Below are 26247 nucleotides of genomic sequence, written 5' to 3'. Positions count from 1 at the left end.
AAATTAGAAGAGGTTTTACCCTGCTGCACAACTTAAAATGTTAAATTTTCCCTCTATGTTGGGGAGGGGAGAGGGGGAAACAAAAATAAAAAACCCACTCAAGTGCCAGAAACTTTTATTATTACCCTTTAAAAAACAAACCTTTGGAATAAACATCATTACTACTTAAGATAATACAAGAAAAATTCACATAGGTGTTGTCCTGCCTTTACTTCTTTGATATAGAATGCCTGTGTCTTTCTGCGGTTACAGCAATATAACTGGAGGAGGAATCTCCTTAAATCTTTCAGAGAAGTTATTTAAATGAAAAACAGCAACTAAATACCTCAAGTTAATAAATTGACTAGAATTCTTCAAATACCAGTTTCACAGAAGTTCATGTTTGGGATTTAATGCCTCAGAAGACTAGGTATGCTTTATTCAGTAAAGCATTAACATATGCTCGATAATTGAATTTGAAGTGAGGTTATTAGAAATAACAGCTACTGATTTGTATTGCCTGTCTGACAAAGTCTGCTGGAGGCAGGAGGAGTGGAATTTATCAACCTCCACCAGCATTTCTTACAACATCAAGTTGTAACTAAACATCGAGTCTTCATATATGATGTTTTAATAGCACTTCATCAGTATCTGTCTTAACAGCATTTCAGAAAGATTAACTCACCTTTTAATTAAGCCTCCTCTAAATATACAGGAGGAAGTAATAAACTACTTGTTCATCGCTAATTTAGAGGACAGCATTCATAGTTCTCATTGAAGTAGTTTTATAACAGCTGTGGAATAACACAGATTTAAAATTCATCATGGAGTTGTCTTCTTTCATAAAGTTCTGTTTCCTTTTCTTTGTTTTTTCCTCCAAAATTAAGCTTGTGAAATTCCTTTTTGATTTCCAGAAAAGACTTGTTTTTTGTCTCAGGAATTACGAGGAAGATGAAAGCAGCAACTAAGGAGCACTCCAGTAAGAACACCAGAAAGCAATACTGCTTCAGTCCTTTCTGAAAATAGATTGTATTTATTTGATTGCAACATATTTTAAGTATGACCAGGGGTTGGAAAACAAAATGCTTTGTTTCCATTATTCCCTTACACTGCCACCCAGAGACTTAAACTGTTTAAACACGCATGTGTTAATGCATGCACAGAATTAGTGTGAAATAACATTATTTTTAATATCAAACCATACACGATATGAATCGTGTATAATGTAATGGCAAGTCAGCATTCCCTAAAATAAAAATTTCAATAATTTAGATATTTTAAGTTGGTAACATTTAGCTAATATTTTAGGTTCATAACATTTTTTATGAATGAAAATTTGTAGTGCCATATACAAAAAATAAATACCTCTTGTTCAGAAGCAGAGTTCTACCAAGAAGAAACGATAAAGATAGATACTCTGCTGCATGCTCTTCATGCATGTTTTGCTCTTAAGTGCTAAACCAAAATGTTAGTCTAGAAATAAAAGTCTATATGTTTTTTCCTAACAATTTTTCTGATCACAGCATTCTCTGTATGTAAGTTTAGTGAGCTCTCAAAGAAGATACAAACCATTAGCCCCAAGTACTGTTTCTACTCCAATGTAAAACCACAGGGAACTATCAAAAAATGTTTTATTTGAATCTCAGTATCTGCTTAATTTTTTCTAGTTTTGATACCTCCTGTTTTTTGTGTGTTGTTTTTTTTTTTTTTTTTTAAATCCAAACCTCTCATGAATTCTTTTTATTTTAACTTAACACTTTTAGATGTTAACAAATAAAACAATACCCTTAAGAGGGACTGAATCTAGTTAGGCTCAGATGAGGGTTTCTATTTATCTTATGTTTATATGTCTTATGTAAGTTTTCTTATGTTGTATAAGAAAAAGCAGTTTGATGGAACCTGAGAGAGGAGATAGTGGGAGGTTAGACAATTAGGAAAATGTGTTATGCAAACTTACCACTATAAAGGGAAAGAGCATTCCAATTGTGAAGAAACTAATCCAACTAATAGTCCCTCCTATCATGTAAGCAGCAGGACGTGAAGACTGTATAAATAATTCAGCTGTCAGGGTATTTGTTATGCCACCTGGGGGTAATGAGTTTTGGAAACAGAATGGGTTATTGTAAATGTCTGCAGAGTACTTCTGATGCCAGAAAAATTGAGTTGCTTTTCCATATGCCAATAGTTGATCCCAATCTATTATTAAAAATGAATAAAATTAAGTATTCTTAACAGCACCTCTCTGAATCTACTGCCCACATAGTAAGCATTCTTCTAAGAATTAGTCCTTTTTCAGCACAACTGCCAAGGAGCAAGAATTCCTTTAAAAAGCATAACAGTTTTTTTTTCCCTTGCTTCTCGTATGACTTGACTGAATTAATGGCCAGAACTAGGACTCCTGTCTCATGCGTAGCTGGCCCTGACAAGAATGCACCGTAAGCCTGTTTCAGGCTACATAGACTGAAACTATATCATTTTGATAAGACTGCCTCACTTGGATTCCTTAACCAGAGAGCATCAGCAGCCATACAGTAAATAGCTACTGCTTGGCTTACACAGCAGAGCTGCAGACATTTCTCTCTCCACCCTCCAAGACACAGTTCAGCACTTCAAGACATTCTTTACTGTGTGATACCTGGTCCCAACCCAAAGCTCAGTATGAAGGCAAATATAGATGTCATGCTCACATAAGGCACCCATGAGTACAGTTCCTGGAACAGAAAAAAAAAGTTTTAGTTTAAGTTTTGATAATCCAGTTTAAAAAATGAGTTTTAACAGTTACACATCTCTTAGTTATTTTATTTCAAGTAAGACCAAGTCATTCATGGATGCTTAAGGCACTTAACACTACTGCTTCAGACAAAGTCAGTATTGTTCATTTCAGTTTTTACTAAGTTGTGTCTAGTACTTCTGTCGAGATTTATAATGAGTCCTCTAAGACTAAAAATGTACACAAATATAAAAAGTCACAATTATATATTGTTACTAGTTCAACATTTTCAACCAGGGGAGTTTTAGGTTAGATGTTAGGAAGAATTTCTTTACTGAAAGGGTTGTTAGGCACTGGAACGGGCTGCCCAGGGAGGTGGTGGAGTCACCATCCCTGGAAGTCTTCAAAAGACGTTTAGATGTAGAGCTTAGGGATATGGTTTAGTGGGGACTGTTAGTGTTAGGTTAGAGGTTGGACTCGATGATCTTGAGGTCTCTTCCAACCTAGAAATTCTGTGATTCTGTGATTCTGTGATTTTGTCAGTGTTTATTCTTGTATTTTATAATGATTAGATAACTCATAGGATCATTACTAAGCACTTTCATAGCATAAACAGATTTTTCTCATCACATTATGTATACATCAGTTCAACAATGCAGTAAAGAAATGTTAGGATCACTAAATACATGTATATGAAACTAGGTGTGTTAGATAGTCCAAACCTAAGCTTGAAATGTCATTATTCAAAAGCAAACCCAGAAATTTACAAAAGTTACAATAAAATGATTAAATCTAGGCCTCTGAAGTGGACTCTGACGCTCTGATGCTTAATATCATCACTATCTAGTATTTCATCCTAAAAGATAGAATACACACTGTTTTGTCAATGCTTTTTTTTTTTTTTTTTTTCCTCCTCAGCATTAAACTCAATTTCAGTTTTAAAACAAGTACAGGATCAAATCTTATCTGAGAGTTTTCTCTTACTTTATGGAAATATAGTGGGAGAATCAATCAAATCTTTCAACTGTCATTTTTTTACACTGATGCTTAAATCTATGCAGCTCTCATGTACCAGCTTCTTTTGAGCATCACAGATTTTCACTCACTTATAGTTATATCATGTAATATAAATGAGTCCTTCTTTACACCTGGTAAGTCAGAGAGAATGTTAAAACAATGCTCCAAAAGATCATAAGGAGGTATCCGCCAATGATAAGATATCTTCTTCCCACGTAGTCGATCAGTAAACCCTATGGGTAAGACATAATATTTTATTACTATACCAACCTCATATTTACCAAAGTTGTTCTTCAAGCATTGTTATTCATTATGCTAAAAGGTAGAAGAAATTGGTACATACACAGGTGAGGGCTGTGAGACATTCACAAGCTCCAGTGCCAAGTGTCACATATGGGATTTTTTCTGCTGAGATCCCAGCTTGTTCAAAAATGTAAGTTGCATAGAAATAAATCTACAAAAGGAGGAAGAAAGTAAAAAGGAATAAAAGAATGGATCATTCCCAATAGATAAATTGTCAGTTGGAGACAAAGTCAAGTTCATACTAACATACTCCTGAATATATTTTATATTGTGACTTTTTAATATGATCTAAACAGCAAGAAGAACCTGATAAATTAGCATCTAGGTAAATATATTGCTATCATAAAAGTAAATATAATTATTCAACTTACTAAATATAATGTTTCATCATTCTTAAGCTACATGTCATGGGATAAGCTGATCCACCTTTATTTACTTTTTCAGAAGAATAAAGATGTAAACACAAAAATTAGGTCATTCTTCAAAGCAATTTACATACCAAAAACATGGAAATAATAATTAAAAATAAATAAATAAACATGCTTCAATTTAATAAACATGAATAAGACAGGTTTTCTCTCTCATTTATGCCATTTCTCTGAGATTCTCTACACGGGCCCCTCATTTTAAAAAAAGGCTGAAAAATAAATGGAAGTTAAATAATTGCTTAAGTTGTTTTTAAGTATGAAATCTTACAGCATTTATCCCACTGAGCTGCTGGCCCATAGTCATGACAATCACAGTAATGAGCTGCCATCTCACACCACGATCAGTGAATAGTTGCCAGGGCTTCCTGGGTTTTTCCCCATCCAAGGCAAAACATTCCTGCTGTATGTCTTCCATCTCCCTTTGATACTGCAAAGAGCCATGAAATCGCTTCAAAGCTAAAACCAAAAAACAAACAAACAAAAAAACATAGGCCAAAAGGTACTAGGCAATGTAACTATGCTGCATTGATAAGAAAAGGAAAATCTGAAACCAGATATACTCATTGTACACTTTTGAAGATGCAGAGAAAGTATATACACTGTAAATTACCTTTGGCACAGCTCAGCTCATCACCTCTGTCAATAAGAAGATATCTGGGACTTTCAGGAAACCACGGCAGGAATAAAAGTTGGGCAAATGCTGGAAAAGAGCTGCTGGATAGCAAAAGAGGCCAATACATTTCTCCACCTAGTAATTCCCTGGAAGAGGTGTGGAAAAAGAAGGAAAAAAAGGTAATTAGCTATTGGTGACTGTTCAGAAGACTACTGAAAGCAAGATGTTTGTTCCCTGTAACTAGTTACTTATATCTTGTGAACCTCAACAGGAGGAGGCTCAGAAAGTACTTTCCACCCACTCTGAAATCAGGTTTCACTTGGGAATAAATAAGCAACACTGCTTTACTGCTGCTTATTGCTGTGTTGGTTCCAAGCACTGATTTCAGATTTGTTGTAGCAGCGTTTTCTAGGGTTACAGGAACGTAAGAACTTAAGGACTTCACTTTAAGGTCAGAACCAACACTCCTATTTGCTTTTGAAAATCATACAATAATTTGCCATAGAAGGGAACACAGAAGGTCATCTGATCCCACTTCCTATTCAAAGTTGATTGAATTAGAAAGTGTATTTACATAGAAAGGAGTCATTAAAATTGATAAAGTTAGAATCTGCAGGATGATGTGTTGTGGGCAATATGAACTTGTTAAAATAGAAAGTGTATTGCATTTTAAATATTGACCTTAGGTTATGCAGTCTGAAGTTTATATTCTACTTTATACAAACCTAAAGTATCCAGCAAAATCAGTTAATTTAGAAGGTGGCAATAAAGACAAAAGGGAAAAGTTTAAGGGCTTTGGTAGACTGAAAGAGAGAAGAGAAAAAATAAGAATGTAGAAACTATAAGAATGTAGCTGTTACTCAGGGTACCAGCTCTTAGGGCAGGGGAAAGCTTCTAGCAGACTTCATGAAAGAGGCTTTTCATCTTGAGGTTATGTAGTCTATTCCTGGAATTTTTCAAGAACCAACCGGATAAAGTCCCTAGCAACCTCATCTGATCTCACAAGGGACAAAAACAGCAGTTGTGCTACAATATAAAAATTAAGAGGCCCTCAACTTGTTCTCAAGGACTTGTTCTCAAGTCCTGTTGTATGAATTATTTTATACTTCTTTGTCACCAGCAAGAAACTGCAAAAATATGAACTTGGCCTAAATGTGCTTCTTTAACTGGTGCTGTTCTGTTTTGACTCACCTACACAGAGAATAATTCCCTGAGGAGATAAAAGCAGTTATCTTCCTACAGGTAGACGTTCTGTATGAAGTCATTCACTAATGCTACAATGAGTGTTTTGCGGGGAGCTGCAGGGAATTACAATTATTTAAATGTGAGTAATGCACAGGAGGGGAAAAAAAAATTCTAACCTCAAACCAATTATTTGTCCTGTCAGAATCCCCCCAGTCAGAAAGATGGAACTACCCATGGCCATGCCACCTCTAAGATGTTTTGGGGCAACCTCCCCAATATACAGAGGTTGCACACAGATCCCAATACCTGCAAGTAAATGGAGAAACATTTTCCTATTAATAGATTGTATCTTTCTTGTTTTTTCCACAAAGCATATGCTATGCAGTGCATACCCTGGATTTGTGTGCTCAAGAACATTTTGTTCCTTTACAATAGCCTGTTTATTGAATAATACTGAGAAGTCATTAATGAAACAGTTTCTTATTCTAGCTTATTACAACCACACCAAAGATATGGTTCTCCATGCCTTTACAAACAGGTCATATCATGGTAGGTCAGTATTACAGCACTAGTGTCTTTTTAGTCTCTAGATTTTGCTTTGAAAAGAGTAACTGAACCAAAACATGCAGAAAATTGGACTTATTTTTAATTTCTCTATGAACTGAACTGCCTTCAGATTCCATATTAAACAGAAAATTTTGATCATCATATCTACAAAGCAGTGTACAAAGATGTATTATAATACTTAAAGAATCACCAGTAACAATAAGTTATTATTCACTGTAGCTTATTGAAAGTAGGAATAGGAAATCATTTACCTGAATTTATACCAATTAAAAATCTTCCAACAATCAGTAACTCAAACAAACCAGTAGGAAAACTGATCCCCATTAAAATGGCAGCCAGTACTGCAATAATATTATTCATCAAAAGAGCTCCTTTCCTGAAGAGGAAAAAAACAATACAGAAATCAGCAATAATGGGTTTTAAAAATATTTTACTTTTTGATGATAGGGAAAAAAATGAGCTTTGTAATGATGAAACATGCTATTCACTGGAAATATGATACAACTATTTACTCAAAAATAAAGTCTAAACATAAGGATAATTTATATCCTTATAAAGTTTATAAACATAATTTTCCTTATGAGGAAAAGCTGAGACCTGTGCCTTTTCAGCCTTGAGAAGACTTAGAGGGGACTTATTGATGTTTACAAGTATCTTAAGTGTGGGCAACAGTGGGATTTGGACAACCTGTTTTCAGAGGGGACAGGACAAGGGGCAATGGCTACAAAATGGAGCACAGGAAGTTCCGCACCAATATGCAACTTCTTCACGGTGAGGGTAACGGAGCACTGGGACAGGCTGCCCAGGGAGACTGTGGAGTCTCCTTCTCTGCAGATGTTCCAGGCCCATCTGGATGCCTACCTGGGCAACCTGCTCTAGGGAACCTGCTTTGGTAGGGGGGGTTGGACCCAATGATCTCTGGAGGTCCCTTCCAACCCCTGCAATTCTGTGATTCTGTGATAAGACAGAAACGCCTGACAAGGTAGGAGTGTGGTTTTGTCCATTCATGCTGAATCTATACGGAGTTTTTATGAAATGTTACAGAGTTCACAGCATGTCCTTACTATCAAATGTGTGCATGTGGAACCTGTGTTTTCATACAGTATTTCCATACTCTTTCTGAGATTTCAATAAATGTAATGGAAAGACTGGACTGGAAAGCTTTAATTCTGGCTCATCTTTTAAGTCACGTTGGAACAAAATGGAAAACTGTGCTAGAAAGCTCTTTGAAGTGAAAAACATTTATAGTCACCTAATGTACATTGTTTCCCACTCCCACTTTCCACTGATTTCCTTTACATCCCAATGAAAAGGTAGGAAAAGAAAACATGCTCTGTGTCTGCCTGCCTATGTAACTCACCTGCCTAGCCGAATTGCCATGCTGCCTCCAATAAGGGCTCCACAAAGACCTCCAAGTGAAAATATAGAAGCAATGACAGACCAAAGAAAAGTCAACAAATCTGGACTTAATTCCATGTGATAACGGCTAATCCAAGTTTCATTTAAGAACCTGTGAATATGCTGCAGCAGAAAGAAATGATGATACAAGCATAGCATTCTATGTATGCCCTTCTGCAACTCTGATTTTCTTCTTCCTTTCTTACAGTATTCACATGTCAAAATTTTGAAATGGTCATTGTACATGTTTGGTATACTAAAATTTGCCTTTAGAAACTCTTGAACTGACACATATCTGTACTCAGAGGCTCCTGTTCTTAGTCAGCAAACAAAGACTTCACAGATGAACAAACTTCCTGGACTCTCCCTCTATTTCTGGCATACTACATATTTCACAACCAGTGGGTGAAAATACCTTTGATGGGTACTCAGGCCCTACAGATGCAACATTTTTGCCTCTCTAAGGTGGCCTTTCTCAGTAAGCTACCTTGTGATGGACTGCTGTAAGTATCCTTAGTATTCTGGCCTACATTAGTCACAGGTGTAACTGGAAAATGTTACTTATTTATCTTATTTATTCTGTTAATCCTTCTAAAGCAGATTTTAATAGAGCTATTTATATGGGATTTCTGGCACTTTTGTCTGACACAGAATACTTCTGATAGGAGGTATTCACAAATTCATACGAAACCCTTCTGGAAATCAGCAGGATCTTTCATACTGCTTTGGAACCCAGTGCCACCACAGTCAAAGTGCATTTGTCCTCTTGGTCCAGTTAGACAGGATACCTCCATTACTGCAAAACAGACAATATTTTACCTGGGTGGGTGCATTGATAATGGAAACATTATATCCATATTGAAAGGTCCCTCCAATTCCCACAGCGCAAACAGCCAGAAATAAGGTCCAGCTAGGAAACTAGAGAACAAGAGAGAATGTCAAGTATGAAAAGAGATAGACCCTTGAGCTCACATGCATATAATACCCAGGACAAAAATTGGTGAGGTAACCACATATTTTTTCAGGCTGTGAAAGTGTTTGGTTAGAAAATGACATAAGCTCTCAAATATCTGTAATAGGAAAAACATTTCACACTGACTTTGGCCATGATCACTAGCATTCTTCAGAGACAACACAAGTTTTCAGATTAGCTGTAGGATACACAACCGCTTCAGAACAGTAGCAGTTACTAACTGCGTGAATGCTTTTTGCACACGCCATGCTGCTCATGGTCTCTGGTTTTTACAAAAGAATTTTAGGACTGTGTGTTTGGTGTAAAAGACACAATAACTCCATATGAGAATTAACAAACTCACAATTTCTGTCTTGAAAAAAAAAACAAGAAATAAAATCATCCTGATTGAGAGCTACAAAAGCACAGTAGCACTGACAGTTTTAACAGCAACACAGGAATTTAATTCCTAACTCTGCCATTGACTCATTAGACCTGAACAAGCCACTCCACTTCCCTGCACCGCAGGTTCCTGATCTGCTAAACAGCTGGTTATAACTTTTTGTGAAGAAATTCAAGCTCTACTCAGATGAATAATTAAAAATTATTTATATTTTACAATTACAATAAAGTATTCCTACTATATCATTGTATTGTAAGCATTAAAACAGTGAGAAGAGAGCACCGGGGGAGCGGGAGGAGAGAGAGAGACACAAGCCCAGAATCAGTAACACACATCATATGTTTTTGTAACGCCTCCACTTTATTCATGTCCAAAACAGTCTGTTCATCAACCATCACAGATTGTGTCACATTGGAGTTTAAGCCCAGACTTCTTAGAGCATGGACAACAGCATTATCAGTTCCACTTCATTTTAGAAATAGGCCACAAACAAAAAATGGTTTAACATTCAATATAAGAACATAAGAATCGGAAAATGTGCTTTTACAGCTTCCATTTTATGACACAGTTTGCAGTCTAAGGACAATACAAAACTTCACAAGCCTAATCATGACCTAAAAATAAATGTGAAAATAAGAAAATGTTGCAATCATGAATCAATGTTAAAGCTAAAATCTTTCTGCAGGATCCATCTTCAGAGGCCACGAACATTCTGCTTACCTTGCTGCGCATGCTAGACCCTCTCAGTAGGGGCTGGTACTCCATTCTTATCATGGGCTGAATTAGATTTCCTTTGCAAAACTTTAATAAACTACACTACAGGAACAAAAGGTGCCAAAGAGATGAAGCTGTTATTGTATGAAAACAAAGAATTTTGGGTCCACCTCTAGCCAATGGGATTCTTCTCAACAGTCCGCGACTTTCTTTAGATGGAAACGTCCAGCGCTCGCTAAGTCTTACGAAGCCACGACAGCAGTTAAGTAGCTCACAACAGCAAGTTTCCCGGTAATACATTTCATACCACTTTCAATTTCTTCATTTACATCGGAGCAGAAAGCATGCCCTTCAGTCGCCAGTTAGCTACAGACTTCAGCTACTAAGGAAAATGACAGGCAGTTACCTTGTGCTTCCGCGTCATACCGCCTGCTGCTCGCGGCTACAGCCCCAGCTTCTTCCCCAAACCACACACCACGGAGCCGGCGAAAAGCCGCCGGCCGAGCTCCTCACCTGATCAGGATTTGGCTGCTCCAGGGGAGGCCCTCCCCGACCCGGCGGTTCTGGCTGCAGTCCGCGAACAACAGCGGCTCTGTCTCGAGGTGCCCTCGAGAGGCCGGGGCTTTACCGCTGCCGGGCAAGGAGGGCGCCTCCCGCACGCCCCCATCCCAGCAGCAGCGGGACTCGGGCGGCCGCCGCCCAGGACTACAGCTCCCATAGTGCCGCGCGGCCGCCGCCCAGGACTACAGCTCCCATAGTGCCGCGCGGCCGCCGCCCAGGACTACAGCTCCCATAGTGCCGCGCTCGCCTTCTCCGAGCGGGGCGAAAGGCCTGGAAAGGACTCGGCCTCTGGCGGCGCCGTCCGACTCCGAGAGCGGCGCGGCCCGGCCCGGCCCGGCCCGGCGGTGAGCACGGCGCGGGCGGGCGAGCTCCGGCTCTTCCCTGCTGCTGCGGTGGGGCGCCCCACGGCCGCGGCCGAGGGCTGCCTGCAGTGCCGCTGGGCCGGCTCGCCCGCGCTGCCTCAGTGATCGCCCCGCTGCCGGCGCCCGCCCGCGTCCGGTCCCGTTCGGCCCCGTTCAGCGCGGGCCTGCGCGGGAGAGCTCCGGGCCGGGCCGGGTCGGCCCGAGCAGCGGGGGCGGCCGCGGGCCGGAGCTCCGCGCGGCTCTCGCAGGGCGGGAGGCGGCGCCGGCCCCGGGCCCGCCTGAGGGGAGCCGCTCGCCCTGCGGCGGCACCGGTGCCGGGCCGGCCCCTCGCGGCCTGGCGGGGCTGACGTCCTCTGTCTGCTCGGCAGGAGATGGCAGCTCTGGGCAGATCCTGCCCGGGCATCCCTGCGGGGCCCGCCCTGGAGTTCCCCCAGGCGCTGGCCGCGGCCCCTGACCGCCACGGCCTGCCGGGAGTCGCGCGGGACGATTCGCAGCCCGGAGCTGCCGGCCGCGGGTACCTGCAGCCCCCCGCCGTGATGCTGGCGGGGAACAGGAGCGACGGCGCCGATGGCTGCGCCTCCTCCGGCGCGTGTCTGCAGAGCAGCTTTGACATTGCCGCTCTTGCTGCGCTTGGGAGTTACAACGAGAGCCTGACTGTCGCTCCGGTGGGCTCCTTCACAAACGCGGCGCACCCGCGAGGCTTGCACCAGCAGCAGAGTCACAGCCAGTAAGTACCAACATCAGCATCGTTACTGCGGGAACGGGGAAGGGAAAATGTTCCTCATTTGTACTGGCCTTGTGAAATAACCTGTCTTTCCAAGAGAGGTTCGAATTTGTTTTCTTCCGGTATTGTATTGTTTGTATGTTAGAACTGTGTTGGTTCTCCTACTGCCTTTAAGTTTCTTGGTGAAGGATGAAGGAACCTTCAAAAAAGAAAGAAATGCGATCGAATTTTCCTAGATCTTGATATGCTTTAAGCTCTTGTACTTCTTTTTAAACTCACTCTTTCTAATATGTGAACACACAATACTTGTATAAAGTCTTATTCTGTCATATTTTGTTGTTTGGTCACATTTAATTTGAGTCTGTCATCAATGTATTATTAGAGCCTGAAGTTGGTTCACATGCTAGTTTTGAAGCATTTGAATTTTAGCAAAAATTGTTCTTGCCCCTTGGGGAAAAAAGAAATAATATAAAGGAGAAATTATCGGGCATTCTGCTCAGAGAACTGAGCAATTACAGACCTCTTTGATTTTCTTTGGAACAAAAGTTGGTCCTTGTTGTCCAACCCTTCAGTCCCTTCACAACTGGTGACATGTGGCGACTATTGCTCTTACTGCTGTTCAAGCTGTGCGTGAAGTTTGAAAAGGGAGGAAAATATTGCTTGAAAATCTATGTCGTTGGAAGATAGAATTGCAAGCCAATAACCATTTCTCTCTATTTTACAGTGTCACTGTTCGAGGTGGAAAGAAGCATAAGCTAGAAGAAGAGGCAGAAGGGTAAATTAAATTTGTCTTTAATAGCCTGAGAAATCTTATAAGAATTTCCTTTTTATTTTCAATAAAGATTTGAGTACATCTTATCTACAGGATACGTAGGAAAGGAGCATCTTCCATTGTTTCAATTTGGAACTCTTCCCCTGAATTGCACATGAGCAAGCCCAAATCCACTTCAGCTACCTAATTAACTGAGTAGCACTAATTTTTCTGGCACGGGTACCCATGTTTTAATAAGAGCAATGTGTCTTGTTTTGTGGAGGTTGTATTTCCATAGTTAGTCAAATCTGGTGAAACACACGTTACTTTCTGTAACATATTTTTGTGTAGAATACAACATTTCTCTTTTGTCAATTGTAAACTTATTTTGTTTCCTAGTTGTCCTGTGAAGAAGAAGAGACTGACAGGAACCAAAAATTGCCCTTTGAATCCCAACACTGAAGAATGGATTCTCTGTGCAGGTCAGCAGGCAGCTGGGGAGGTAGCAAGTCGGTATGGTGGCAGCCGTCCTGAAACTGCCATGTTAGAAATTCCCTGTGAAGAAATGGATCAGACAATGGGGGAACAGCAATGCGAGGTTGCTCGCAGGAAGCTTCAGGAAATTGAGGACAGGTAAATGCAGGGATTGAGTAGACTGGCTTTGCTGAGCTTTCCCTTTTTGGTGGGCAGTAAGGGGTAAAACTAGCATTTAGCAGTGTGGTAACACTACTGTAAGTCTGAGATCAACTTTGTGTGCAAGTGGTTTCTTTGTAGGCTACCTATGTTTTTATGAGTGTTGGGGCTGCTATTATGATCTGAACTTGAGGATGCAAGAGATGCTGAATAAATATGCTCTTCAAAATCATCATGCAGCATCAATGTACCATAATGGGTTCTTACACTCTTTTGTGAGTATCCAGAGCTCTAATTCTAACTCATGTTATATAGTCTGACTTGAGCTCAGCTTTTTTTCAACCAATTGCAGCTTGTTCTGCAATTAATTCTTCTAAACGCTCAGGACAGATGTGAATTTGTTAGTGTACAAATTAGCATGAATCAGAGATCTCTCTCTGCACATATGCAGTAAGACTGAGGTTCATCTTGCTATTAAATATCAGGTGGCTTGATATTGGGATGGCGGGGTGGCCACAGGCAGATTTTTACAGTCATTTAATAAACATATTGTGCATTCTTGTATTTGAAAGGTTTTCCAGCATGTTGTGTATATATCAGTTGACTGCAGTTGTGCTATTATTCCAGAATACTCTTAAAAAAAAAACAAAAACACACTGCAGACAGTTGTTAGAAAAGTCAAAATTAAAAAAAAAAAGATTTTTTTAGATGATTACTCAATTGATGATGCATGAAGAGATGCATTTCTCATAGGTAAATAAAGTAATAATGTTTTTTCTTTGTGATCTGGCTACACCTGCATTACAAAGTCTGCTTTAGAACTCTCAGAGGACTGTTCCCCCTCCTTCCCAGCTACTCTACTAAATTCTCTATAAAAGGTTTATCAAAAACAAAGGAGGTGCCTCCAATTTGTTCTAAATGCTTTAACTTTTTATGCTCTTAATCAGAGACACTGATGCCAAATCTTTAAAGATAAGAACTATATTCAGTAGCTTTTAAATAACTCTCAGAGTTGACATCTGAAGAATTAAGCTGGTGAAGTTACTACGTAACTGAGACTCACTCTTGTAATATGACTGAATTTTACACTTGCCCCGGAAGTGAATTTGTGGTATTTTATTTTTTTTCTTCTCAGTGTATGTGTGCATTGTGCACTGCTGGACCATGCAAAGATAACAAAGCTAGCTTAGGTACCAGAAGTGGCATAGCTGCTCAAGTGGCTTCTATGGTAACAGTCATTCTTAGGGTATATTGGCCCAAGAGAGACTCATGTTAACATGGCCCCGCTGCTTCTGGTACCCAGCCTAGGTCACCTATCTACACTGTATAGTGCAGTGCACGTAGATAGAACTGCAGTGGATGTGCCTGTTAACAGTATGCTCAATAGTGTTTATTTCCCTCTTCCCCCTCCATTCCTAGGATAATTGATGAAGATGAGGAAGTTCATGCTGATGGAAATGTTAGCAATCTGCCCACTCTTATCCTGTCAGATACCCTTAAAAAAGGGATGAAGAGGGATTTTGGTGAAGTCCTGACAAAGAAAATAATAGAGTCTATGTAAGTTCTGGAGGAAATCATGGTGCTATGTAGCTAATACATGCAAATGAAATGAGAGGCCTGGTCTTGTGTTTGTGGAGATGTCCTTAATTACTGCATGATGCAGCCAACATTGTGTAGCAGACCATTCATCTGGTCAAAAATAGGAAAAACTATCCTAATGTAAAACAAAATGAGTGTAACTATAGTGGTCATCAAGCTGTGTTTTGTACTCCTCATTTGTACAGAATGAAACATCTTGAATAAACAACTATATCCTCGTTTTTATATATGCGGGTTTCCAAAAGAAGAAGGTCCTGAAGTGTGACCAACAGTACTCATCAAATTTTGTGTGAAAGAAAATGCGTGGTTAGAACTAGAAGTAATGGAACTAGTTAAGGAAGAGGAAATTTAATAGTTGGTATATGCATTTTGGAATATAGTTCCAGGCTAGCACGAAGGATGAAGATATTCACTGGTCTTCTGCATTTAGCAGTTGTGATTGGAGAACTGTAATTTAACTGGCACTCCATCCCTTCTAGGAGCCGTCCTTCTATGGAGCTGGTGCTTTGGAAACCTCTTCCTGAATTTCTCACAGATAAACTGAAGCCTGTTTGTGTTAAGAACTTGAGGCAGCAGAGTACAGAAGGGTGTCAAGCAAAGCAGTTAACACCAAGAGCTGCTTTTGACCCACAGACTGAAATATTCCCTGAATCACAACAGACTGTCGTGTCTCCAGATATGTATACTAGTTTGGGAATCTCTGGGTGTGCAGAAGAAGAAATGGAGTTGTAGATGCAAGTCTGTAGACTGGAAGTGGTGAACTTCTGCTGTTTTTTGTTGCTGTTTTTTTGATTCTCTCCTGGTTTGATGTGTGAATCTGACTTTTTATTATTATTATTTTTCCTAGTAACAATCGTAAGAACATGGGTTGGCCAGACACAACTTCAGGAAACTTTAAAAAAAAAAAAAAAAAAAAGATTGCTCTGTTAAATATTCTAATTTTTACTGAGAAAGCAACTCAAATACCTTTGGAACAAGAAAGCAGCTTTCCATCTTTGTTAATGGTGAAATGTCCTCTTAGTAGTCCTTGGTCAGGTATAAAATCCAAATACTGAATGTTACGGTGGCTCAAGCCACACTTTTTCACTTACTGAGCCACTAAGACTGGTGCATATACTGTGCTTGGTCAGTTAGTTTCAGTAAAATCACAAAAAGGTATTGAAAGGAAGAAGTAATTTTGAGTTTAGTCAGAGACAGAAAAGTAATCCCAATAGAAATACAGCTTTTCACACAATGGCCGTTTCATCTGCAGCTGGTTTGCACTTGATGTAAACTCAAGTATTGAAATGATGCATTCTGTAATGTGGTAGGGAAGGAATATTACAGCTGAGCATAAGCCTCTTGCTTTGTAGAAAGTAAAACTGGCTACTAACTTGATACTACAAGTTATCTACTAACTTCAGTCTTCTTTGGTTCATTGGCTCGTGAATAGTTTGTTTTTTTGATGACCCTCCTCCCCAGATGGTGCGAAGTCTAGGGAAAAGTGGTTCTCAGCCAACTGATTCATATTTTACATTATGATGTGATTCTTAGTGTACATTGAGTTGGAAAGTCAGTTGAAGACAGCATAACTCTTCATTAAATAAATGGCATCCTTTAATTTTTATAAAGATAAGTGAATTGGATAATAGCTGATTTTCTGGGGTAAAGAGAGTCAAATGCTGAATGTCATGTACAACTAAGTCCCAAACTTTAGGTGGGACTGCTGATATTGGTGGCAAACTAAAAAAAGACATTTGTCTTTTGCCTGCGGAAACCTGTATTTACAGTCTAAACTACAACATGCCATTAACATGATGCCACGTAGTTTATACAGAAGTATGCCAAAAGAATTTTGTACCCTGCTTAGTGTTAAGAAAAAGAATCCTCAATGAGTTATTGCTTGTACTTTTTCTCAGTGCACACTACTTCTGTTATGCTTAAACAAGGCAGAGATCTTATCTTCTGGTCTTAAGTCCCAGACCTTTTGCAGAGACACCTCAATTGAGGCTTTTCTTAGGAAATCCCTTTCCAAGTAATAGGTTCTGTTGAGTCTTAGCATCCTAGTCTGTATTTGACATCCTGCTAACATAAAGGAGCCAAGTACACAGGCCTCTCAGTATTGCAGCCGTTTGCGTAAGAAAATCTATTCTTCCTTTGCACAGCTAATTGATAATCTTTGATTTTTTTTAATGGTTAACCCATTGTTGATAGTTTAAAATCAAGTTTGTCTTCTGCAGTCATTCTTCTCTTTTAGATCAGAGAAGCTTTCTTTGAAGGATATCTCTTTGTTAAATCCTGTGTATATCTTGCTGTTCTCGTTGAAAGTTGAGTGAAATTTGCTGTCTCTTGCTAAAATATTTCAGAGCTTCACTAAAAACATTCCAACATTTGAATAGGTATTATTCTGAAAACTGTTGTATAACTACCATTCTGGAACTTTGGAGAATGCGTGCAGATCCTTCTTGTCTTATTTTATTTTCAGTCTGCTATAAATCTCTTGCATGAATTGTGTAAACTTTCTCATTTATTATTAAACTGATGAACTCGCTTAAAATCTACAGCCTTTGACATGCTACATTGCTTGAGTATAAAGTAAAGCAATGCAGTTTGGGGAAGGCTGTAGTTATTGCAGGTAGAAAATGTGGTGCCTCTAAATAAGTATCAATTTTTAAACTTGCAGGATTATAGTGAAAGTTCAAGGTTGGGACTGTTTTGGCTGATAGCTCTGATCCTAAATAAGCTGAAAAGAAAGGATAAAAAAAACAAAAGTGATGAAACCATCTCAGCAATACATGGCACAAGGTGCAGAAAAATCTGGGAAGTCTAAATATGTCAAATCTAGACAGTTTCTTCCCTCTTAAAATACTGAATGACAAGTTGCCCAGAAAATTTGCAGGAGAACAAACGTGTGTAGATGCCTTTTAAACATGCTTTTCTTTTTCTGCTACGTTTGTATCAAAGGTTAGCTTTTAGACATGTATTTCCTCTTTAATCCCTTGATGTCAGTAAAGTATCACCGAGCCCTGTTATTCTGACATCTGAAACAAGAATATAGTGGACTACTGAGGAAGACCATGAGATGGGGGAAAAAATGTGTCTAAGAAATTTGGTATAAAAGATTTTTTTTAATAATTAATTTATGCCACTATTAGGAGACAACATGGCTGAATCCTTAAACTGATGGAGAAGAAGAGTACGGGTAACGGAGGACCCATAGTTGTCTAGGAGGACCGAGCAAAATTCTTGCTTTAGCAATCAGCTGGAGAGAGAGAGGACAAGCTAGTGTGGGTGTTTTCAAACTTTTGTATTTGTAACAGTTTGATTTGGTTTTGACTTCCCCAAAATATGTCTATTAATTCTGTTTACAAGCAGGATAGCAAACGTGATGCAGTATTAGGAAAAAACTTTATTTTGAAATATGGAAGAACTGATTCTGGTCTGTCTTCTCTTGGGGCCAAATCACCCTTTTTATGTGAGTTTTCAATAAATTTTCTAAAATATTTTTAGATGGCTGTGCTTCATTCTTAATGGAAGTGAAAACAAAACTTGTGAATGTATGTCCATCCTTTACTTGGAAGGTAAGATCATATTTTGGACTAAAAAGATTTTTAGTTTAATCACGTTCCCAAAGGCATGTAATTTTTTCCTCCACTGTGTTCTGCATGGCAGAATAAACCTGAAGCTGACAGAAAAGGGCAGTGAATCTGTCATGATCCAAACATGTCTGACAAAACAAAGGGTTACCTTTGGTAAAAGGTGTTGCTATTGCTTGTATTTTCAGATCTTTTACTTCAGAGTGCCTAGCTTGGTTATTTCTGTATAAAATCAAGAAATGTTGGAGTGTGGAGTATTTTTATAATTACTTTATTGGTAGGCAACACCGCTCTTAATGTCTATTTAATAATTTTTCAAGCAGTTTGAATGACCAAGTTGCTTGATTAGACCAGTATTACCTTTGCTTTCAAAATGAGAAAACTAGCATGTCAGATTTACTCAAAACAACCAGAGTTTTCCAAGCTGTGTCAAATAATGAGTGATTTAAAGTGTATGAATTGAATTTCAATTGAATTTAAATTAGTCAATTCAATGGATATAGTCAAGGCTTAAATAATTCTGCAGTGCAGAGTAGGAGACAAAAAAGTAGTTTAAAACCAAACACATTTAAGGTTGCGTAGAGCTTGCCTAGTTGCATCAGTTTCCCTGTGGATGTGGCTGTGAAATTGTAGACTGGAGTTGTATCACAGTTATGGGGCCAGCCCTGTGAAGATGGAAATAATATACTTGGCATGGATTCGGAACTGAACTTGTGTTTGTTCCAGAGCTTGTGTCTTGTATCAATGAGCCATGGCAGATGTGTGGTTTCTATTGCAGATCATATATTTAATCAACTGTGCATGTAACAACATACACGTGAACTGCTAGGCCTAGATCCACACTTGCTGTGATGCAGGTAGACACTACAAAACAGCTTAGAGCAGAAAGTAGGCATGTTAAAGAAGCATACTGCAAAGGTGAAGTCTGTCCCGTGACACACATATTACTCTTACCTCTCCTGCCCCAGCTTAGCTTGGGTTTACTTTAACTTCCCTCTCATCTACTGTCAGATCTCAAATGAAGACCCTCTGCTACCAATTTAAATTCTCTCACTTTTATCTGTGGCTGTTGATGTACTATATAAAAACCCCATGGTGCCCTTGTATTACTTAAGACTTCAGTCTAGTAAAAAGTATGAACGCGAGTAGGACTTCTGAATTCTATTTGGCTCCCAAATGCCCAACAAGAAATATTTGTGTGCTATTATTGAGATCACTCTCCCTAAATATTAGCAGCTTATATTAGAACCTATGCTGCCAGTAAGTCTTGATAAAGCATGCCATGAAATATCTGCAGCTTTCACAGCTGCAGATATTAAAAAAAAAAGGCACCAGAAGGATACAAATACTTCATCAAACTCTTCTGTGTGCTGTGTTTAACAAGGTTTGGGTGGAAACATCCTAAACAGAGTCCATTTCCAAATATCCTGAGAATGTGACCATAGAGAACTTCACGTTTTCTTAGATCTTAATGTTGCTCTTCAAGCCATAACATGTTTTCATCTTTGAGGTAAGTTAAATGATATACCAGTGAAAATGGGCAGTATGTATCCATGTCACTGGGTAGCAGTGTTACTGCTGTTTTACTTGGTAAATCACACCTGGAACATTGCAGAGCAACCAAGTTGAAGCACTTTTCAAAAGTGCATGTTGAAGACTACCTCCCTTCGTTCATTTTACAAGACCTTTACAATTCATCCCATCCATGCTCACACAGTACTGCACTGGCTGAACAACACAGCTCTAACTTTCCAGAAACAGACCAGGACAGTGGTTATAGGCACCTATGATATATTGTTGGGTAGAAGTGCTATGTCATGCATGCAGTTTTAGAAGGCTGAGTGGTGGCAAAATGACACATTACAAACCTTTCTGAGTGCCCTGTTGCAGGACAGAGAGGGAAATAGATACAGCACAGGTGAAGTGTTCCAGTGCCTTCATCACAGTGTTTCAGGCTATAGGGTTTAAGTGCTTTTCCTGCCTGCTAGGGCAGTAACCAAATACAGGAATAACTTCCACCGTAGCGTAGCAGATGAAGGTAGCTTTCTACTCCATATAATTCACCCCAGCCACTCTTAATCCCTTTGGCTAATTCTATCTGTAGTTGCACAAGGATGAGTCTGAGGATTGCAGTATTCTTGTTCAAAGTGATGATTAGCAGCTGCTTCAATTAAGGTGGGGAAAAAAAAAAATTACACCATCACTACTTCCTTCCTCTGCTATGGTAACAGCCTTTGCTTCAAAGACACTGGGCTGCTCTAGGACAGGCTCTAAGGTTTACAGGAAACCTAAAAAGCATATCCGTGCAGCGAAACTATGCTCAAAAATGCTGGTTCAAACCACCAGTTTAATAAATCAAATCAATTTTAAATCTCAAAGGTATCAGTACTGAGCTTTCTAGTACCACTAGCTTTTTTTTTTTTGGGGGGGGGGGGGGCGGGGGGGGGGGAGGAAAGCAAAGGCCTTACTTTCAGTAGCTATTAAAATGGCTATCAGTTTAAGTGCTTATTATAGCTACAATATCCTCTCCAGGTGCACAGAAAAAGCAGTTCAAGTGGTAAGAATCATGAGTGAAACCAGAATGAGAACAATCTGTAATAACCTGGGTATCTTAAGGAAAACAGTGTCTTATCAAAAAAAAAAAAAAAAAAAAACCAACACACTTCAATCTACATTTGGGATCAACTCCTAGGAAAAAAAAAATTGAAAACCTCATACAGGAATAATCAATACTAAGTCTACATTGGATGTCTCAGACAACAAACTCACAAGAACACACACATTGACTGAAAGTAATGCAGCACTGAACAGAAATACTGCTATGTCATCACTATGCTTAGTCTTTAATGTGCTACCCTTTAAAGGCCAGATGTCTGAAAACAGGATATATAGCCACAAACCAGTGGGATGGGCTGCACATCTCTGGTGTGCTAACCTCAACCTTTCTATAGCCCTGACGAAGGTATGTGAAATCTCAGTCCTTTTCCAGGCATTATTTCAAGTACTGTATACTTACACTATGAACTGTTTTGGACTTCTCGGCTAGAAACCTTAGAGCTGAGTTTTAAAGAGGTGAGAAACCTTTTCCTTGCTTGTCCAAAACATTTTTTTTTTTAATTTCTTTTTGCCTTTTTTTAAATTTATTAATTAGCATTATTGGAACTTCATATTAATTTTGTATTACTTTTGTCATCCTCATTTAACTGCTTGCTTTTCAGACTTGCAACATGCATTATGTACTAAGGGTCCTCTTGCAGTCACCCCATTTTCCAGTGTGAAAGTGTAACAAGCTGTTTTCAGACTACCACAAATTTATTTTTTAAATCCAAGTTTGTTTGGCAGTTACTTTTTACTACTATCCAGTATTTAGACAGGGTATTACAAAGTAAGTTACTTCAGTTTGTAAAACAAAGTCCTGTCGCCTTAAACATTAGTAACCCAATGCTCCTGCTTACCTCCCATAAGCTATTTCTGTCCAAATAGAATGCAAGACATGCAACAGAACTGAAAACAAGAACAGTTGTACAAAGACCTGGAAGAGCTCTTACTTGGGATACAACATCGCAGTTTCTTCCCTATCACTCCAATTCAAGTTTTTTTTTTTTTTTTCCTATACTGTGCCATTGCAACAAGTGGCTGAGAACAACAAAAACTACGTAGTCATACTGTTATATGTGAAATTAGCTCCTACAAAGTTGATTTTTGTTTCAGGAATTCCTGTGGTAATGCAGAATCTATACCTTTTTCACCTTGTCTCGCTACTTCATGAGTACTAAACATGTGACTTGAAAAGCACTGACCTTCACTCAGCCTAGAGTATTCTGTACAACAAAAGTTACCAAGAGGAAGGAATTAGTTTTATTCAGACATCAAGCTACTGCCACTTGCATTCCCTATTATGGCTGCAGATTTTGCTCTATAGCATCTCTGGCCACCCTACAAACCTGTCTATACTGAACAGCTTGCAACATCTCCAAGACATGACAAAGGCTGCTAAAGCACTCAGCTACATGCACCACAGTAGTACCACTGGATCAGTAGGTGCATCAAGGCAGCAGAAGACCAGCCACTGAAAGGTCTAACTTCCAGAAATTTCTGTAGAGTTTCAGACTTCAGCAGGTACAGACACTCTCCCCTCCCCATTGAGATACAAGACAAGAAGTGAGCTGCATTGCACTTTAATTGCACCAATACAGTTAAATATTAAAATGGAGAAAGCAACTCTACATAGCAAATGGAAAACAAGCATTTACACAGTAAGTCCGTAAGATGTACAGACTCTAATTTTAACCCAGCTGTCTATACATGAAGAGACCATTAAAGCTTTCAGCATTAAAGAAAATGAATTTTGATTTTTAGGTTCAGCCAAATTGCCAAGTTACTGAGAAAACAACTTCTCTCATAAGCCAACACTGGGTGAGGGGGGCAACAGACACAGGGGCAACACCCTAGTTGTTGTTGTTTTTTTTTTTCTTCATATGAGTAGAAATACATTGGCTATCACCCCACCTACCAGCATTCTTAGGTAGAAATGATAATTTTTCTGTATACACTTGATTTCCCACACATACCCCTCAAAGGGCATATCCTGTTACCCTGCCAAAAGTTAATCAGGGAGAATTAACACTGAGTTAGACACTGATCAGCTGGGGAAATAGTTCATTTGCAAAGCTATCCTCCCAGGCATGGTCAGCATCAAGTGGAGAGGACATGTCACTGAAAGGTGACAGGGATCCTTCATATCCTGAGTCACTACCAGCATCCAACAGATTGCTTGAGGCTGCAAGGCTACAAGGAGAGGGAAGCAGATGAGAGATGCCCAGTTCTGGCATGAAGCTGTCTACGGGTTCCTCTTTCACAGACACTGGGATCTCAGCAAAAGCTTTGTCTTCAGATGGAGAGAGAGATACTTCCTCAATTTTCACTAGCATATTGGTTTGGTTGCCCATTTTAACAGGAATCTCCAATATTAAGGGCTTTGTGTATACATGATCAAACCTTATGAGTTCATTAATGGCCTCCAGCTTAGCTGATGGGGACCCCAAAGAGGGAGAGGGGGGGGTCGGTATGGAATTTGTTTCTCCACAGATCTCTTCCTCCAGCTTTTCCAGGCATGCTGATTCTGAATCAGCACATTTGAGAAACATCTCTGGGTCCAGACTGTCCAGAAAGCCCAACAGGAGATCAGACTGCAGAATAAAACACTGGTTTAGAAAGACAGCCTACAACTATTACAGGAAAACATCTGTTGCAACATCGGTCCACCCTCACCTGGAAGTTAAAATATGCTAACATCACAGAATTAGGAGTTTTACCAAGCACACCACTTATCAGAACAGAAAATTACTTATTGTTCAGAACTTCTGTCCATTAGTTCTCTTGTAAGGGTACTAGAGATTTGTCAAACTCTGGATTAGATGCTCAATCTCTACTAGAAGCTCGTCAAAATCTTGGACCTATTGTATAAAAACACCATAGAATCCGCCAAGTCTACAGAGCAAGTACCAGAACCAGATGCAGGCAGATATGCCCGTGACTAAAAGCTGTGTAACCTTCCTGTCTTTAAATTTCTAAAAGAGACTCACATTAGACAGTCTTTAAGTTCCAACAACCTTGTTAAATATCAGACATAAAGAAAATAATTATTTGTTTTCAACAACAGTAAAAGCACAGTATGCAGTTTGTATTTGCATGCTTTGCTGTAAGAACTAAGGCTATTCTGTGCAATATTATCTCACATTACAAAAGCCAGACTTGTTCAAGTTGCATTAACTTGTCTTGTACTCACAGGATCCCTAGCTGTCTTGAGCTGCAGGTATAATATTCCAAAGCTTAAAAAACAAGCTAACTGTGGAAAGTCATTAAGAAACTTTACATCAAGAAGTTCTCAACTGAGTCTTAAATCCACGGTGGTTCTGAATTTCATGGGCATTTAGGACAGAAGCAGATGCTTACCTCAGAATCTGAAGAGTCACTGCCATCAGAATCCATGTGGATTTTGTCAGAAATGGTGACTGCTGGGCCTGCACCTGCTGCAGAGGAACACGTAGTCTGAGTGCTGCGGACTCAGCGGACCCGGTCACCAACCCGATCTCATCCACTTGTGATTCCATCACGACCTGGACCAAAGAAAAAGCTTTGTCAGTCATCACATATGTTCTGGCAGACCATACAGCATCCTGAAGACCATGCTCTCTCTGCAAAGGCTTCCCCCATTAGTCTCTCCTTGCTTATACAGTAACAGCCTGAAGAGATGAGGCCGCTTGCAAAAGTGACACAAACTTCTATACCTCTGCAAATCCACCTTGTTCACCACTTTTAATAGAGAGCTCAGCCTCTCACTATCTCCCCTGTTCTTCTGAGACAGCCACACATGACTAAAAATTCTTATTTCGCTTCCACAGCGTAGTATAGAAATGCAGATGACATAAAACAGCTTGGGACTAACGAGCTCACTATCTCCCACACTACCAATGGTGCTCACTTAAGACTCGACAACCACTCAACCTGTGGGAAAGCCTCCTCTCGGAAGACAAGAGTATTTCTGACACACAAAGCATGCTCTCTTCAGAGCATACCTGTTTCAGCCTGGAGACTCTCAACACTGGGATTATTGCTCCCTGGCACTACCACACAGTTGCCTCCTAGAGCACAGCGACTCTTAACAGGCTCTGCCAAGAAACAGCACAAGACAGCCACCAAGAACACCGCAGCGCTCACCTTAGGCTCGCTTTCTTTCTCTGTTTTCAGAACATCCAAACCCAAGCGGCAGCGGAGCTCCTGGTTCTCCAGGGAAAGGCTGCACGTCTTCTCCCGCAGGAGCTGGTTCTCCAGCAGCAGCTTCTGGTTCTGCAGAGAGCCGCGCAGGCAGGGGGGTCGCAGCAGGTGCCGCCGCAGCCACCCTCCCGCGGGGCCACCGAGCTCCTTACCTCCTCCTCCAGCTCCACCACCTGCTGCTCCAGCTCCGTCATCCGCGCTTTCTTCCTGTCCCGGGCGCTCTGGGCCGCCACGCGGTTTTTCAGCTTCCTGCGGGGCAGCGCGGCCGTCAGCACCAGCGGCCGCCCCGCCGCGCCGCGCCGCCGGCCCCCCACTCACCTGCGCAGCGCCTTCTCCTCCGGGCTCAGATGGGTGAGCCGCTGCCGCTTGCGGGCCGGCTGCGGAGCCCCCGGGGGGCTAGGGGCCGCTCCTGCCGGCAGGACGACGGAAAGGCGCCGGCCGGCGGCGGGCTCGGCCGCCTCGCCGGGGATGAGGAGCAGGCGCGGGGCCGCGGTCCCGGGGAGCGCTGCCATGGCCGGCGCGGAGAGAACGGCCCGGGCCCGGCGCGCGCACGGCGCTCTGCGGGCGCCGCCGCCCCGCCCGGCTTTCTGCCGTCGTGGCTCTTTCTCGTTGGCCGGGGCGGCGTGACGACAGGCCCGGGGCCGCCCGCGGCTGGAGGCAAGGCCGGGCGGCGATTGCATCAGACGCGGGGGGGCCGGCGAGCGGCGGAGGGGCGAGGCCGCGGGGGGCCCTCGCAGGCGCCGGCAGCTGGGTCTGGTTGCGGCGCAGCGGGTGTGGGGGGCGCTCAGCCTGAGCAGCGGCCGGGGCACAGGGACCGAGTAGGGGCAAAGCGGCAGCACAATAAAACTTGCATTTCTGACATGCCGGGTACCATCTGTCCCAAATCTCAACAGAAAGCAGGGAAAGGGCCAGCATTTGTGGGAACGCAACTGCTGGGAATGGAGCTATGCTGGATGCTGTGCAAAGGGTATGAAAACAGAAGAGGTTTGTGACAGA

General features: G+C 40.8%; 3 protein-coding genes across 13 annotated transcripts; 1 reads left to right on the top strand and 2 right to left on the bottom strand.

The window, feature by feature from the left end:
* Nucleotides 1-98: 98 nt before the first annotated feature.
* LOC119718548 (solute carrier family 2, facilitated glucose transporter member 11-like) lies at nt 99-10924 on the bottom strand. Of its 9 annotated transcripts, none has more exons than XM_038187485.2 (13): nt 10783-10924; nt 10276-10651; nt 9020-9118; nt 8163-8323; nt 7054-7178; nt 6412-6541; nt 5048-5196; nt 4706-4893; nt 4050-4160; nt 3838-3939; nt 2615-2690; nt 1937-2064; nt 99-995 (listed from the first exon to the last, which is right to left on the bottom strand). In XM_038187485.2, exons 2-13 carry the CDS (start codon nt 10327-10329, stop codon nt 792-794), a joined length of 1527 nt encoding a protein of 508 aa, XP_038043413.1. In that variant the 5' UTR covers nt 10330-10651; nt 10783-10924; the 3' UTR covers nt 99-791. The 9 variants fall into 9 exon arrangements, with proteins under 9 accessions (XP_038043413.1, XP_038043418.1, XP_038043414.1 ...); XM_038187490.2 differs by lacking the exon at nt 9020-9118 and adding an exon at nt 8892-8996; XM_038187486.2 differs by having other exon boundaries at nt 10276-10648; nt 10783-10923.
* Nucleotides 10925-10938: 14 nt separating this feature from the next.
* CCDC117 (coiled-coil domain containing 117) lies at nt 10939-18387 on the top strand. 2 transcript variants are annotated; one of them, XM_038187494.2, is made up of 6 exons: nt 10939-11174; nt 11561-11919; nt 12641-12691; nt 13067-13300; nt 14720-14857; nt 15379-18387. In XM_038187494.2, exons 2-6 carry the CDS (start codon nt 11564-11566, stop codon nt 15629-15631), a joined length of 1032 nt encoding a protein of 343 aa, XP_038043422.2. In that variant the 5' UTR covers nt 10939-11174; nt 11561-11563; the 3' UTR covers nt 15632-18387. The 2 variants fall into 2 exon arrangements, with proteins under 2 accessions (XP_038043422.2, XP_038043423.2); XM_038187495.2 differs by lacking the exons at nt 10939-11174; nt 14720-14857 and having other exon boundaries at nt 11417-11919.
* Nucleotides 18388-22636: 4249 nt separating this feature from the next.
* Nucleotides 22637-25946, bottom strand: XBP1 (X-box binding protein 1). 2 transcript variants are annotated; one of them, XM_038187497.2, is made up of 5 exons: nt 25570-25946; nt 25404-25500; nt 25168-25323; nt 24430-24525; nt 22637-23663 (listed from the first exon to the last, which is right to left on the bottom strand). In XM_038187497.2, exons 1-5 carry the CDS (start codon nt 25929-25931, stop codon nt 23106-23108), a joined length of 1269 nt encoding a protein of 422 aa, XP_038043425.2. In that variant the 5' UTR covers nt 25932-25946; the 3' UTR covers nt 22637-23105. The 2 variants fall into 2 exon arrangements, with proteins under 2 accessions (XP_038043425.2, XP_038043424.2); XM_038187496.2 differs by having other exon boundaries at nt 24430-24593; nt 25195-25323.
* Between the last annotated feature and the right edge of the window lie 301 nt (nt 25947-26247).

This window comes from Anas platyrhynchos, chromosome 16 (assembly GCF_047663525.1).
Source record: "Anas platyrhynchos isolate ZD024472 breed Pekin duck chromosome 16, IASCAAS_PekinDuck_T2T, whole genome shotgun sequence".
Classification (NCBI taxonomy): domain Eukaryota; kingdom Metazoa; phylum Chordata; class Aves; order Anseriformes; family Anatidae; genus Anas; species Anas platyrhynchos.
The sequence above is the reverse complement of the archived record's forward strand: the minus strand, read 5'-3'. Positions and strand labels throughout refer to the sequence as shown.

Bases quoted from the DNA above. Each gene is read 5' to 3' on its own strand.
- CCDC117 (XM_038187494.2), top strand. From the start codon at position 11,564: ATGGCAGCTCTGGGCAGATCCTGCCCGGGCATCCCTGCGGGGCCCGCC. The intron at 12,692-13,066 runs GTAAATTAAATT...TTTGTTTCCTAG, and splicing joins CTAGAAGAAGAGGCAGAAGG to TTGTCCTGTGAAGAAGAAGA. The intron at 13,301-14,719 runs GTAAATGCAGGG...CTCCATTCCTAG, and splicing joins CTTCAGGAAATTGAGGACAG to GATAATTGATGAAGATGAGG.
- XBP1 (XM_038187497.2), bottom strand. From the start codon at position 25,931: ATGCAATCGCCGCCCGGCCTTGCCTCCAGCCGCGGGCGGCCCCGGGCC. The intron at 25,324-25,403 runs GTAAGGAGCTCG...GGCTCTCTGCAG, and splicing joins TGGTGGAGCTGGAGGAGGAG to AACCAGAAGCTGCTGCTGGA. The intron at 23,664-24,429 runs GTAAGCATCTGC...TTTATTCTGCAG, and splicing joins GTGACTCTTCAGATTCTGAG to TCTGATCTCCTGTTGGGCTT.
- LOC119718548 (XM_038187485.2), bottom strand. From the start codon at position 10,329: ATGATAAGAATGGAGTACCAGCCCCTACTGAGAGGGTCTAGCATGCGC. The intron at 8,324-9,019 runs GTAAAATATTGT...TTTCTGCTGCAG, and splicing joins TTATCAATGCACCCACCCAG to CATATTCACAGGTTCTTAAA. The intron at 4,161-4,705 runs GTAAGATTTCAT...CTCCTTTTGTAG, and splicing joins AGCTCAGTGGGATAAATGCT to ATTTATTTCTATGCAACTTA.